At 37.3% G+C, this 15,524-nt stretch overlaps 1 protein-coding gene across 1 annotated transcript; it reads left to right on the top strand.

The window, feature by feature from the left end:
* Positions 1 to 7,236: 7,236 nt before the first annotated feature.
* Positions 7,237 to 14,782, top strand: DPA (Transcription factor DP). Its single transcript, XM_088897249.1, has 11 exons — positions 7,237 to 7,280; positions 8,089 to 8,113; positions 8,193 to 8,268; positions 8,445 to 8,509; positions 8,909 to 8,952; positions 9,924 to 9,983; positions 10,094 to 10,234; positions 10,396 to 10,464; positions 10,623 to 10,721; positions 13,366 to 13,436; positions 14,072 to 14,782. Exons 3-11 carry the CDS (start codon positions 8,228 to 8,230, stop codon positions 14,253 to 14,255), a joined length of 774 nt encoding a protein of 257 aa, XP_088753375.1. The 5' UTR covers positions 7,237 to 7,280; positions 8,089 to 8,113; positions 8,193 to 8,227; the 3' UTR covers positions 14,256 to 14,782.
* The last annotated feature ends 742 nt before the right edge of the window (positions 14,783 to 15,524 follow it).

Raw genomic sequence — 15,524 nt, 5'->3', positions numbered from 1 at the left:
AAACTAATATTACATGGATGCCTACGATTAATCTATAACCCATCATGCGTCTGTGATGAGTTCATAATTCATTGTACATCTGCGACAAATTCATACGTGAAATAGGTTGCGATGAACTTTGGCCTGTGCGGATCTGCGATGAGTTTTAGACACATGCGGACTTGCGATGGGCTTTAGACACGCACTGACTTGCGATGAGCTTTGGACATGTGCAGACTCGCGATGAATTTCAAACAGGTGCGGAATTACTACAAGACGGGAACAAATAATAGATACACATGTGTCGTTAAATTACGCGCGTGACGGGATGCCCCGTGGACCTAATAAGGGCAAGCAAAGTAAATAATGGCGTCACCCATGCCACATCGGTTTAAAATAGTTACAAAAGGAAGTAGCACATGTGGATTATGAGAATCTTCATACGAAAGGAAAGTTCGTTTTTGAGATATTTCGTAAGACACGTGACGAAACCCTAGCAGTGCTCCCTAACAATTGACAGCGAATCCGAGATTCCCTTTCCTAATGGTAATCAAACGCTTTTGGCTCATTCTTTTTGAGACCTCGGGATCTCTCCCTATTAATAGGGGTCCATCTCATAACGAAAGCATCATTCTCTCATCTCATTTTCCCTAAGCCTTTAGCTTACTTCTTGCATCTGGTCTTCTTTTGTCCTTCAAGGAGACCCTTGTACGTAGCCTAACCACCTTACTCACACCTAGAGCTTTAAAGTAGGTGGTACTGCATGTGGACTGGCATGGAAAGCCACGTAAGCGATTCCAAAATCATTGATTATTTTGTATGTATTTGGCACTAGAGCGTTTCACAAGCATTTCATTTCACAAATGGGCCCCGATTCACTAGTGTTCTGTTTGTTTCAGTTGTTTCTTTTTTTTTTTTTTGAAAAACAGAAAAAATATGATTGGGCGTTTAAAGTGATTTGGCTTATTATTATAATATATTTTATAATGACAATTGTATGCCATCTTAGAAAATAAGTTGGCTGTTTCAAATTGGGAGAATGGCGGATCACTGGGGAGGGGGGTTCTAACTCAGAATTCTGCATTGAGCTGCCCTTTCAAATTTCAATGTGTCACGTCGCCCTAATAATTCAAGATCACCAAGGCGATTAAATAACTCATCAATTTAAGGATTCAAGGAACCCCTTCTTTCCCGAATCCCGAAGCTAATGGTCATAAAAATTGTTTTTTAACAGTCTACCAAAATGCAATTTTCTTGCCTATTCCATTCATTTGTTGATGTGGCATGAATGATACATCAGCAAAAAATGAAACACTTGTGAAACATTCTAGTGCCAAACACTTACTTTGTTGTTTGGTTGGTTGGTTTTATGATAAATCAACAAATTGGTTAGAAAATGATTATTGAAAATGGACTAAAAAGAAGAAGGCCATGAATGATGATTTCTCTTTTTTTTTTTCAGATTGACTCTATTTATTTTGGATAATGTGGCATCTAACATTGATAGATGGGATGGTTCCCATAAATAAATCACTGCTGATAATCGCTATCAGGCAAATTCACAATTGATTTATGAGAAATGACTAACATGGCAACTATGGTGCTAAACAAACAATTTCTTTTCTTTATGATAAATCATTGACTTATGAAAAATCTCATAAGAAGAATCATCATCGATCCTAAAGATCCCCTAAATATACATTACACATATATACATACATACGTATATATATATCTTTTTTTTCCAATTTTATTATTTTATTTTATTCAAATTTATTGTGATGTTTTTCAATTTCATTTTACTATTTCATATATAAACAATTGTATACATCAAAAGTCACAAGAATAAAATTTTAAGATTTGTTTTTTTTTTCAATTTACTGTCTATCTTACTATTGTTGTGTTTTTTGATTTGGGTTTCTCTGGAAGCAGATTTATTTGGTGCAATAACAGAGAGGGCTTGGACTGTGTTTGGACTTGTCTAGATCGATTTCTGGTTAATTCAAGCTGGGCGCATTCCTTCCCTTTGAAGCCTGTGGCTCATCTTAATCGCACCTGTTCAGTAGGTCTGTTCACGGGGGGGTTGGGTCGGTTTAGTAGTGTTTTTTCAACCGACCCAACCTGGTTGGGGTACCTATAGACCAAACTAAAACCGACCCTCTATTAAGTAAAATCGACTTGGTTGGTTTGAGTCGGTTTGGGTTTCAACCAACTCCAAGGTTGCACAATGCACATGAAGTCAAAGTGCTAATATTATATACAATATCTCATAATATATTTTCTGGAAATGTATATTTAAAACCAAAACATATATACAAATATATCGAAATATATATTTTCTAATTTCTGGAAATATATATTTTGGAAATATATATCTGATATATTTCAGAATATATATTTTTTCAGATATATATTTATTATTTAAAACTAAAACATCTATATTTAACAGATATTTTTTCAGAATATATATTTTTTCACATAATTCGGTTCGGTTCAGTTTCGGTTTTCACATACCGAAACCGAAACCGAATCAAATTATCGGTTTGTTCATCTTTGCAACCCGAAACCGACCGATAGTGAAGAAAAACCGACTAACTCAAGTTGGGTTGGGCCAGGTTGGTCAGTTTGGATTTATTTGTGAACATCCCTACTGTTTAGACCACTGCCCTCTAGTTTTTTCTGTGGAGGAGGAAAGACAGACAGGTCCTAAACCTTTTAGGTTTCAGCAGATGTGGTTCTCTCATCATTCTTTTCACACGGTGGTCAGGGATTGTTGAACTAAGGAGGTTCACGCCAATCCATTGGTGAGTTTATTTCTAAAACTACATAAATTAAGGAGTAAACTCAAGCAATGGAACTGAGAGGTCTTTGGGAATGTTCATCAGACTATCAAGGAGGCAGAAGACAGGGTTCAATAGCCTAAATTGAATCACTTACAGATGAATTGTGTTGCTAGCTTCACGGAGTTAAGGGAGGAGAGGAAGAAACTTCATGAAATTCACAAACAGGAGGAAATTTTCTGGAGGCAGAAATCTAGAATTAAATGGTTGAAAGGAGGGGGATAGAAACTTAAAATTTTTTATCTGTCTGTTAAGCTTAGCCGAATGCGGAGCAAAATCAGCAAGATTACAAATTCCATAGGTGATTGGATTTTTGACTTAGAGGAGTTGAAACAAGGTGTTGTAAACTATTTTTGTAGTGTTCTTTCAGAGGAAGGAACTGTTGGTGATGAGGAATTGTTGGATATCATTATGTGTGTCGTTAATCAGGAAGACAATGCCAATCATCATTTGGTCGTACCTTCTAAGACAAAAATTCAAGAGGTGGTTCATGCCATGGACAAAGACAGTGCACTAGGGCCGGATGGTTTTATAGGACATTTTTTTGTTCTCGTGCTGGGACATTGTTGGAGCGGATGTGGTAGGGGTTGTCCAATTCTTTTTAATGGTGGTCAGCTTCCGGTGAGTTACACTTCCTCCTTTCTTTCTTTGATACCAAAATGCAAGGTCCCTGAGAGTTTTACAGATTTTCGTCCTATCGACTTAGGTAATTTCTGCTACAAAAGTATTGCAAAAATATTTACTAAAAGACTGACTGGTATTTTACCTAAGTTAATTTCACTAGAGTAGGGTGTTTTTATTCAGGGGTGAAACATCATGGATAATGTAGCTTTGGTACAGGAAATGGTAACAGATATTAACATAAAGGTTGTGGGGGGAAATGTAGTGTTGAAACTGGATATGGCTAAAGCTTACAACCGGCTGAATTGGGACTTCCTCTTCAAAGTCCTGAGACGGTTCAATTTTAATGAAACTTGGATTGATCTGATTAGAAAAATGGTTGTGAATTGTTGGTTTTCTGTTCTTTGGCATGGAGAAGTCATAGGGTTTTTTTAGTCCACCAGAGGCTTTCGGCAAGGGGATCCCCTTTTGCCGTATTTGTTTATCATTGCAGAGGAGGTACTCAATAGAAACTTGTCCAAACTAGGCGAACAGTATCCTACTGATGCTTATGTGACTCACAGGGGCTGCCCTCCTATCACTCACAGCCTCTGTGCTGATGACACCATTATCTTCACAAGAGGGTCCAAACAGGTACGAGCAATGTTCGGGTCAATTGGTGAACAAGGCGAAGAGTTATTTTTTCACTTCAACAAAAGCCTCTCGCAGCAGAATTCAAATCATAACTTCAGTTACAAGCTACGTGCATAAGCCTCTTCCCTTCACCTACCTTGGGATCCCAATTGGTAAGGGCCGCGTGAAAGCATAAGCATTTGATGGGATTATGCAGAAAGTGGCAGCAAAAATTTCGGGCTGGAAAGGGAAAATGGTTTCAGCTGGAGGTAAGTTGGTCCTAATTAGACATGTGTTGAGCAGTATTCCCGATATACTTGATGTCAGCAGCATTAACTCCCAAGAAGGTTATCAAGCGCCTGGATCAGTTGATGAAAGGATTCCTTTGGTTTAATTCGGAGACAAATAGATATCACCATTGGATAGTTTGGAGGAAAATTGTGAGACCTTTTTTCTGAAGGTCGGTTGCACATTAAAAGCTTATCTGATGTCCAAAAAGCACTCAGGTTGAAAGCTTTGTGGCGAGTGTTGTTTCAAAATTCTTTGTGGGCTGAATTTTTCAGAACCAAGGTGTTGAAGGCCTGAAATGTGAACATGGAACTAAGAGGTGATTTAGTCCTTCTCTTGATGTTGTTAGTGGAAAGAGGAGAAATCAGCTTCTGGTTGGATAATTGAACCACGGATGGTCCTTTAATTGAGAAAGCCATTCAGCTAGATAGTCTTAATTTGTAGTTGAGAGTTTGTGATGTTGTTGATGGGGCGGGAATTTGGAGTCTAGATCAGGTTATGGGGTTTCTTGAGGATAAGGCTCTCCGACATATTCAGAGGTCAGGTGTGAAGCTCTCTAACAGCCAAGACAAGATAGTTTGGTTTCCTGAAAAGAAAGCGGAGTTCTCTGTTAAAACAACTTGATCCTTCTATAAGGATGCTCATCCTACGGTGGAATGGTACAAGTAGTTTGGAATGATCTAGTGCCCACCAAGATAAGCTTCTTTGTCTTGAAACTTATGGTGGGGAAGGTAGAGGTGGACTTTGATATAAAGGAGTTAGGGATCCCTTTTATATCCAGATGTGCCTACTGTCGTGATCACTTAGAGGAGAATGTTAATCATTTGTTGGTGCATGGCTGTCTAGCTCGAAAAGTTTGGCTTTTCTTTAGCAGATTGTTTGGGCTTCCCTTCAGGGGTAATGAGAGTACTAAGGAGATTTTCACTGTTTGGTTTTCAGTAGTCTCAGGAAAAAACCAATGGGCTGTTACAATAGGGCTGATTGCTTGTTTTACAGTTTGGGAAATCTAGAAGGAAAGAAACAGGCATAGAATGGAAAATAAATTCAGATGCTCTAATATGGTGATTTGGGTAATTGTGCGATGGATTCATGAGGCATCCTCTCCTCTAAATCTCACCCATAAAGTGAGTTTTACTCAACAACTCTCTTTACAGGGTTTGGGGTTGCGAATTCACCCAATTAAGAATAAGTACATCAAGGTGGTGCATTTATTAGCAGTTCCGGAGGGTTACTTTAAGTTGAATGTTGATGGTGCTTCTAGAGGAAATCCTGGCCCATGTGGTGGAGGGGGTATCATCAGAGATGGAAGAAATGGTTTAATTAGTGCTTTCTCTAACATTTATGGTTCAGACTCCAATTTAGTTGCAGAGGCTATGGCTTTGCTGGATGGCTTACACTTGCTGGTTGCACTTAATTTAGAGAAGATAATGGTGGAATTAGACTCCAAACTTATGATTGATATTCTCAATAGTATTTGTGCAGCCCCTTGGAAACTTTGGTTTTGGTTGTCTCAGGTTCAGGAGCTTAGAAATAGATTGAATTTCTTTTGTGTTCATATTTACAGAGAGGCTAACCAACCGGCGGATGCTCTTGCGAAGCTTGGTTGCTTAGAGTCTCAAAAAACTATTTATGATTGCACAGATACACTTTCTTCACACGTACAACACTTGATTACAGCAGATGGTTTAGGTCTTTCTTTTTTGAGAATTCGTTAATTTTAAGTTGCCTGGACGCTTAATGTTTATATGAGCCAAGTTCCCTTTTGTATAGAGCGTGGGGTAAGGCTTCACATCCCCCCTTCCACAGTTTTCTCCATATTAATAAAATTTCGATGGCCACCCCTCCATTAGGAGTAAATTTGGGAGCTCAAAAAAAAAAAAAACTTTTCATGTTTTCAAATAGTTTAAAAAAGTGATAATTGCAACCCAACCAAGGCCAAGGCCCACTACAATGCCGCACAATTTGCAAAAACATTACACCTCTACCAAACCCGAAAAATTTCTAAACAAGCGCTCAAAGCACATGCATGGATTTAGTTGTTAGTTATTGAATAATGAATATTGATAATCATAAAGCATATGCATGGATTTAGTTGTTAGTTATTGAATAATGAATATTGATAATCATAAGGATGCAATTGTTTCCAATATAAATATTTATTGATGAGTTCAACACTAATAAGTTTAAATGAGTGAATCGTTGCAAAGTAAAAAGGCATAATTGTCGATATAAATATTTATGTCTTTACATCAATTATCAATACAAATGACCACTAGTGCCGCTGCCACCGCCTCTGCCTACGCCCACCTCCAGCAACGTTGCCGGAGGCGGAGGCGTTATCGAAGGCGGCGGTGGACGGCGGCGCTGATGAATGGATTGCAAGAAAAAGAAGATTAACATATTTTTAAAATTCTTTTAAAAATATTATTTTTATTGATATTAATGCCTAAAGTTATTCTTATCTCTTACGTGATTGACTACTACATTTATGATTTGGAAGTTTAACGGATATAATACCTTTTCGATATCATAGTCGAACCCACGCAGCCTAATGTTGCTGGACATCCAGGAGTTATTATTAGTCAGAATCAGGGTTATTTTCGTAGTTTTATGGTAAGTTTTATCGTTTTCTGGTTTCTTCCCGCATCGCGAAGCGCAAATTATTCCGTTTCTATTCAAAATTCGTACATTACATGGCGGGAAGATACACATTCGTTCCGTCTGTTTGAAAACTCTCCCAATTTTCGGCTTGCTGAATGATTCCGACCGAGCTGGTTTCTTTGTCTGCAAATCCTCCACAAACCGGAAAAAATAGATCATCATCACCATAAAACAGACCTATCGACAGGTAGAACTGTTCTCATGGTATTTATCTTGTCACAGTGTTTCGATGGTTTAGACCAACCGAAAGAAGTTTTGTTGCGATGCCTAGATCTATCGGTTCGTGTCAGTTTTTGGTTTTCTTCATCTTCTTCTTTAGGTTCAGATCCTAAATTCAAAGTTAGTGATACATACAGCGCCTAATAAGTGTTCAATGCTAGACGTATAGTTAAGTGTTATAGTTTTGTTAGAAGGATGCGGGAATTCGTTAGCGTTTTACGTCGACTCTTGAGGAAATTTATTCGGAGGATTTCAAGTGACCAACGTACGAATAAAAATTAGGGCTGATACTTCCTAGGTAGGACAATACTAATAAAACGATTAATAACTGAGGGACTCCTTTGTGTAGGTCTAAAACTTGAAAGGAGGGAATTGAAACTGCAGGAACATGTTTATGTCAGGGAAGCAGCTCCGTTCTGAATTTTGGCCAAAGCGGACTTGCATCTCTCTCTTTCTCTCTTGCGTGCGTATGGTTACAAAGATCAAATAGGATTTTAGTCAATCTAGACTACTAAATACGGGGATTGAAAAGTATGATCAAAACCTCTCCAATATGTACCTTGTACACTTGAAGAATGACACGTACTCTGTTTTGCAGACCGGGCTTTAAATTATTACTTATTAGGTGGGGGAGGGTTTATATATTTATGTAGGCTATAAATTGGAAATGGTAATTTGTTTCCTTTTCCTCAAATGTATACGATTTGTTTTCATTTTGTGCTGACATTCTCATGCAAAATATTCATGTTTTTTTTAAGGTTTTCTTTCCAGTTCATGAGGCTTTGGGCTTTATTATGGTTCCAGAGTTGTTGCTTCAATATGTTGGGTAAAGACTAAATATTATACTCTAGCCTTTTTTTTATGGCAGGATGGTTGTTACTGCAGATGTGATGGTCAGTAGGTATACGAGAGACTTTCGTGTTGTCTATGACCAGACACAGTCTAATGGAGGGGCTGATGTTTTGTCTGCAGGAGGATATGATGTAACTGCAATTTCTTCTGATAATATGCTGAGAAGTCATTTGAATATCCAACAAGATGATGCCAGGTCTCTAGTTGTTGATGCATGAATGCAAATTAATCATATGCTAGTATTTAATATCTTCTATTTATTAAGGGTGTGCTTTTAGTGTTTTATTCTACTTTTGCCTTGTAAATATGTTTGATCATCGGTAATATTTATCTACTATCATAATATGATACCCTGTTTTCCTCATTAAACAGCGCAACAAAGAAGAAAAGAGTGTCAAGAATTGTAGGTGGAGGACTTCGGCAGTTCAGTATAATAGGTCAGATTTTACTTTTTTTTCCACACATATTGATATTACTTTTACAATGTTGTTATGTTGTTAGCTGACTTCTCTAAGCCTCTATTTTGAAGTGATTATATGCCATTGTTCATATATTTGGTCATTTGCGTAATCATGAATTCATGATGTTGGGAGGTAAACTGGGATTTCTTGAGTTCACTAAATTACTCTTTTCCCATGATTTGCATACTAATGAAGTACTACTGATAACATCCATAAATATGGTCTCCTGGAGCTTAGAGACTATAACTCTAAGATGTGTTTCTTCCTTTTCTTTTTACATTGTCAGTTCATTTGCTTTAAGCATTAATGTTTAATTATACTAGTCTGAAGAAAGTTCTCTTGTTTGATGCTTATGCCAAATGGTTGTATTTTCAGTTTGTAAGAAGGTTGAGTGCAAGGGAAGAACCACATATAGTGAGGTAATTTCTGAGTGGCTTTTCCCAAATTTCATTCTGTTCCTGGATAAATTTCTGGAATCCCAATTAATAGAATTTATCTCCACCTTTAGCTAGTTTTCAAGAATGGGGTTTCAGGAGAGCAATGCGTTTTGGGAGATTACACAATATATTTTTGGGAAAATTCCTGATCAGTACCCTGTACTTTCGCTCGAGTGACAATTTGGTCCCCGAACTTTAAAATGCGACAATTCAGTACCCGAACTTCCAAAATGTGACAATCCAATACCCGAACTTTCAAAATGTGACAATCCAGTACCTGTCGCTAACCAGTCAGTTAATCAGCCGTTAAGTGGCATTTGAAAAGTCAAAAGTGCCCTAAGAACATCTAATTCTCTTTATCAACCATCCAAACATTGACAATAAAATGAACAGTCCCAAATTCTAGATTCTTCTAAACAGTCATTAACTTTTTTGAATAGAAGAGGTTAGGATTTGGGACTGTTCAGTTTTTTGTCAACGTTTGGATGGTTGATAAAGAGAATTAGATTGCATTCGAAGGGCATTTTTGACTTTTCAAATGTCACTTAATGACATTAATGGACTGGTTAACGGAAGGTACTGGATTGTCACATTTTGAAAGTTCGGGTACTGGATTGTCACATTTTGAAAGTTCGGGTACTGGATTGTCACATTTTGAAAGTTCGGGTACTGGATTGTCGCATTTTAAAGTTTGGAGACCAAATTGTCACTCGAGCCAAAGTACAGGGTACTGATCAGGAATTTTCCCTATATTTTTTGTTAGTTAGAAGATAAGAATGTATTAAGAATTTAAAGAATGGGTTTCAGTATAGTATTGCAATTTGGGCATATACCTGTTTTTTTTTTTAATATTGAAGATGTCTTAGTTAGGACTGCTATTTACAGAAGCATACCAGTATCGAAAAAATAACTGTATGGTACCCACAACAATGCCATGTCTTTGGTTTGGTCAGGTTGCAGATGAGATCATAGCAGAATTTGCCACACACAACAATGCCATGTCTTTGGATGAGGTCTTATCTTATCTATCCCAGGATTTTTTTAGCACCTGAACTGTATTTCCAATTAAGATTAATTATATTTCCCACAACTTAGCAAGAAATCTGATATCTTAACTGAGCAGTTTGATGAGAAGAATATAAGGAGAAGGGTGTATGATGCATTGAACGTACTCATGGCACTGAACATTGTCGCTAAAGACAAAAAGGAAATCCAGTGGAAGGGGCTTCCCACTACTAAAGTAAAGGATCTGGAAGACCTACAGGTATGTAGCCAAATTCATTGGGTGGTGATTATTATCAATTTTGGCTAATTACCGTAGTTGGTAACTTGGTGAACTTGGATTCCTTTCAGATCCGTTACTTTTATATGGAAATGGATTGCTTGATTATGATAATGAATATGTATCCATTTCCTTCCTCACAGGCACTGCGTGTCAAATTGATAAAAAGGATAGGAAACAAAGCAACTTACTTGCAAGAATTGGAAGAACAAGTAATGTTATTTGTTTTGTTTTACAGTTGTTTCCTTGAATAAAGCATGCTTGTCATATGTTTAAATGAGTTAGGAGTTATATTATTATTTTCTTTCTCCTCTGTTGTAGTGTAGTGTAGCGTTTCTCATGTTTGAGATGCCTTTTCTTAAATATCAAGTTTGTAGGTCTTCAGAACCTGATGCTACGTAATCAGCAATTGCATCAATCTGGAAATGTGCCTTCAGAAGGGTTTTCTTTGCCATTCATACTCGTTCAAGTATGATTAATTCTTCACCCATTTCATATTCTTTATTGCCTGTTAAAATGGGTTATTTGTTGATTCCATTTCTGTTTGTTTTTTAAATGTTTTTTGCAGGATTGTTTTTCAAAGAAAGTGTTGCTTTCTTTAAAATGTTATTCACTCTTATGAATTATGATGGAAACTTGTCCTTCAAATCTTATATTTTGATGTGTTGTTTTCCAAATCTGAATTCTAGTTGCATCATGCATGAGCTAATTGGAAGCACTCAAAACATTTATTGTCAAAGGGATGAAAAATTCACAGTTGCACGGGGAATTCATAAAATGGATACTCTCGTTTCATTGTCAAATAGGTGAAACTTTTTTCAACTGAAATATTTTAGTTTTTCATTTTTGCTACCTTACAGTAAAAATTTCAATTTTTCTGCCGATTTTACAGAGAAAAAATAAGCTACAAGAAGTTTATGGTTTTTCTTATCACATATGTATAAACCAAGCTTCTGGCCCTCAAATAGTATTGGCTTATATCTAGTTTGCTAAAATGAAATTTAATGCAGTTCAACTCTTGCTAAGATTCTCTTTCTTTCTAATTGTTACCATGTCTGTTCAACGGTGCCTGAACCATCAAGAGCACCAATGTTAAAAGTTAAAACCAAATTGGACGTCTAACTGGAAAGCTGCCTGGGTCACCAGTTGAACTGGGCAGTTCAACTTTCGGCCTATTTAACTTTTCCAAGACCAGGACCTGGACTGCTGTCTGGTCACTGGTTCATGGTTCAACTATCTGGCCTGGTAGGGATCTGAAAATGCTGGGTAGCACCATCCGATATGGCTATTATATAGTTTCTCCCCTCTTTAGGTAGTTTGTTGTCTTCCTTTCAGAGAAGTAATAAAAACAAAAAAAGGAAAAGTGGAAAAATTGGAACTCCTTGTTTTCCTTCTCTGCTGGTGCCGGATTACTTACACAATTTTCTAGCTGACAAGTAGGGGTGGCCATGAGCCAAGCTCTTCATGATCTACTCGAGCTCGGCTTCGCTCGACTCAACCGAGCTCGAGCCTTGTACTACCTTGGTGAGCTGAGCTCGAGCCTGGTACTAGCTCGGCTCGGCTCGAATCCACCCCTACTGACAAGTGAAAAGAAAGAGGCTCTAATCTTTTGAGTAGGGATGAAAATTTTCCCTATAAAACTGAGGTTGGTCTCGAATGGAGTGGGTTTTCTCCGATCTTAAATGGGGATGGGGCAGGGATGGGAAAATATCTTTGCCCCGAACTAGGGACAGGATGGGATGGGGTTTGGATATCATTCCTTAAATCCGCCCCAAACCTAGTGGCGAGTTATTAAAATATCCCTAGGTTTAATATCAATTTCTAAAGTATTCCTGAATTTTTCCCAAAATTCCTAAAACTCTAGGATCTCGTAATCTTATTTCTAAAATACCTCTAAGTTCCTATAATCCTTTTTTTTTCTAAGACACCTCCAAAATTTAATGTATTTTTAGGTGGTTGCCTCGAGACAGAAAATTTGAGGATTCCTTATCCCCAACAGGAAGGGGGTGCCCCGCTGCATTGCCCTTCCTACTATTGGGCTCTTCCTTGGGTAAAGGGATTTGCATTTCGTTTTCCCTGACCAATATTTAAAGTTTCTCTTTGATATCTTTTTTTTTTTTCTTTTTCTCATTATGTTTACATTATCATTATCATATTCTTTCTCCTTCTAATTGCTTCAACAAGCACCATCGTATACTCATCTATGTTTTCTCCGTCATTTGTTACATATAAATTTGCACCTCATTTGGTACTGAATTTTACATGCAAACTGCTCATTTAAATTAGCACTTTAAATCATTGCCCCTGAAGGTTCTTTCTTTTTACGAACTATGCTCAAAGATTTGCAGCCATAATCCTTTGCCGTTGTTCAGAATCCTTGATGATGTAGCTCTGCTGGTCTTGCAAGTACTTAAGCATGGAATTTGCATCTGTTTCAGATTGGCCTATTAATATAAGAAATTTTTATGGTGATTTGTGTGAGAAAAAAACATTTAGAGCCAATTAATGATAATTAGAGTTACTACCAATCAGAAATGATAATTGCAATTACTTTTTTGTCTGAACTTCCTTCTCTAAGTGTTTTGGGTAAACTTGTAATTGGTAGGTATTCTAAACAAGATGTTTAAACCCTGCACATTCCAGGTGCTTCTAAAAGTAGGAATTTTAGGGTTCACACTATGAACCCTTTTCATCAACAAACCCGTTTTTTTATTAAATTTCAAGGCAATAAAGCTCGAGGTTCATGCATATCACAAGGCTGCTTACAGCATTTGGAAAAATTATCTACGAGGCTTCACCATAATACCATATGCATTCATCTTGCACAGATTCATGCTTGCCTGCATTCAGTAGACCTCACAAACTCATGGAAGATACAATTCTGTCTTTAGTTTCTTGCAAATTCTATCTATAGATTTTTGTTTCACAGCACAATATGGATGAATTCTATCCCATGGCATCCATTTCTACTTTGTAGAGAAATGTATCTCACATGACATGAATTAGCAATTTAGTGACTTATTTTTCACTAATACTTTTCAATTTTTATTCCAATATGCTAATTTTGGTGGTGCATTTTCCTGGAACCCCCACTCCCGTGGCATTGAATTTAGACACGTCCTCATGCTACAGTTGAGATAGAGATTTCTGAAGATATGCAGTTGGTGCACTTTGACTTCAATAGGTAAGTGGTGCTGATACTTTCCAAGTTATATTGGAGCGAAAAACTATTTAGGCTCTGTTTGCTATGCAAATATAAGTCGGATACAGATTTGCACCCTTACCTGATGCAAAATTTAAACTTATTGGTAATAAAAATTTTGCATTGGCACCTTATTTCTACTTTGGCACTATCTCATTTAAAATTGGGGACCACATCATTTTCCTTCTTATTATACTTTGACATAAATAATCAACAAGTCAAATCTGAAGCAAAAGTAATCAGAATTTGTACTCAGCCAATTTGAACTCTTATGAATTTACCCCAGGAAACGGAGCCTTAGTGTTAAGTAGTGTTACTCCCAAGTGCTCCATGATTTAACCGAAGATATGTTGCATAAGCTGTAGAACAGTTGGAGTTTGGTCATTTCAAAACGTGACAACTTAATCCTACTTTCAGTAAACAAACTTGCAAATGTATTGCCACGGAAATGTAGTTTCTCCTGATGATAAATGGTGAAAATAAGTATTGGGAAAACACTTCTCTGCTCTGATAAATAATAAATGGCTTTAGGTTGAGAACTTGAGAATCGATTGAATTTACTTAAAATTAGTGCCATGGGAAATTTTATTATCTGACAGTTATGTTTTTGTTGGCAGCACTCCCTTTTCCTTGCACGATGATGCGTACATTCTCAAGTTAATTCGGTACCATCAACTGGGACAAGCTAAACATTTTTCTCAGGATTCTGTGGCTCATTCATCTTCAAGCTCTAGCAGTGCAGATAAGTCCCAAGAAACAACACCTTTTCATTGGAATTCTGAGATTCTGGGCGCTCGGTGATAAATACGTATATATCAATTATACCACAACAGAGTTGCAGAATAATTGACTATTTTTTCAGACAGCTATTGTTTTTGTTTTTGGTACACGACAGGGGTAGTCCTTCCCCCAAACTCCTAGAACCCCCTCCTCCCATCCTGTCCCGGTGAAGGCGGGACTCGCAGCCGCAGCCTAGCTAAAAGTTACTTTGGATATGCTACAAACAAATACATCGGGCTATGTAACCAATCAAGAGTGATATTGGCGGTATGGATCACTGGGGTGTTCACTTTTGATCGATTACATATCCCGGCCCTCAGGCTGGCATTTTCATTATTTGTTTTTTTTTTTATGTTGGGTATGTGTGTACATATGGTAGGATAGCTTTTTTTTCACTTTGATATTCAAATTTGAGAGAAAAAGGCTTGTGCGTGAGAAAGCATCTGTTTATTTTAAGTATTTTAGAGGATTTCAAACATTCACCATTTGAGGAGTTACCATAAAGAAATGGTTGAATATTTGAGGTACAAGATTGAAGGGTGCGATCATAATAGCAAGATTCAAAATTTCGATACTCAGGGGCGTAACAGTACTTAAAATTAATGTGCTTTTATATTTTTTAAGTTTTTTTTTTATTTTGGTTTTTGGGCATATTTTTATTAAAAAAAGATTAGTTCCCGAAACTTTTAAAAAAGACGTATTGTAAAGCCACCGATTTCATTATAACTACAAAGGATTGCAAGTTTCAACTTCCAGACTCCCAATGTTATGTAACCATGTTTACCAAAAAAAATTGTGCAAACCCCACCACTCTAATTTTAATATGCCATAAAGATAAGAATCTTTTAATGTTTTCCCTCCAGTAAATAACTAACTGAAAGGACTAATAATAAGTTCTCCAAAAAATCGGCGCATGGTTATGACACTAATTTTTTGGTTTGAAATTGGAGTCCGGATTTCCTGCCCATATGGCCACACCTACCCACGTAACATTGCAGCCGCACATGGAGACATCTTATCCTCTTGAAATCCGGACTCGCTCTCTGGATCTTTTCCCCACATTAACTCAAACCATTCTCCCCGTGCATAGCAACATGTAAGAGGATGAGATGTTCTCATGTGTGGCTGCTATGTTATGTGGGTAGAGTTGTCATGCGCAGGAAATCTGGACTCTGTATGTTGCATCCATCCAAATATAGAGGTGCGGGGATCAAACCTGCTTAACTGCAGGCTCTCTATGGTAAGGTCAGGGTTGGGATTACCTGACAATCAAACCGACTGAATATCGGT

The sequence above is a fragment of the Nelumbo nucifera genome, chromosome 2, assembly GCF_055504915.1.
Source record: "Nelumbo nucifera cultivar China Antique chromosome 2, China Antique-T2T, whole genome shotgun sequence".
In the NCBI taxonomy this organism is placed as follows: domain Eukaryota; kingdom Viridiplantae; phylum Streptophyta; class Magnoliopsida; order Proteales; family Nelumbonaceae; genus Nelumbo; species Nelumbo nucifera.
The sequence above is the reverse complement of the archived record's forward strand: the minus strand, read 5'-3'. Positions and strand labels throughout refer to the sequence as shown.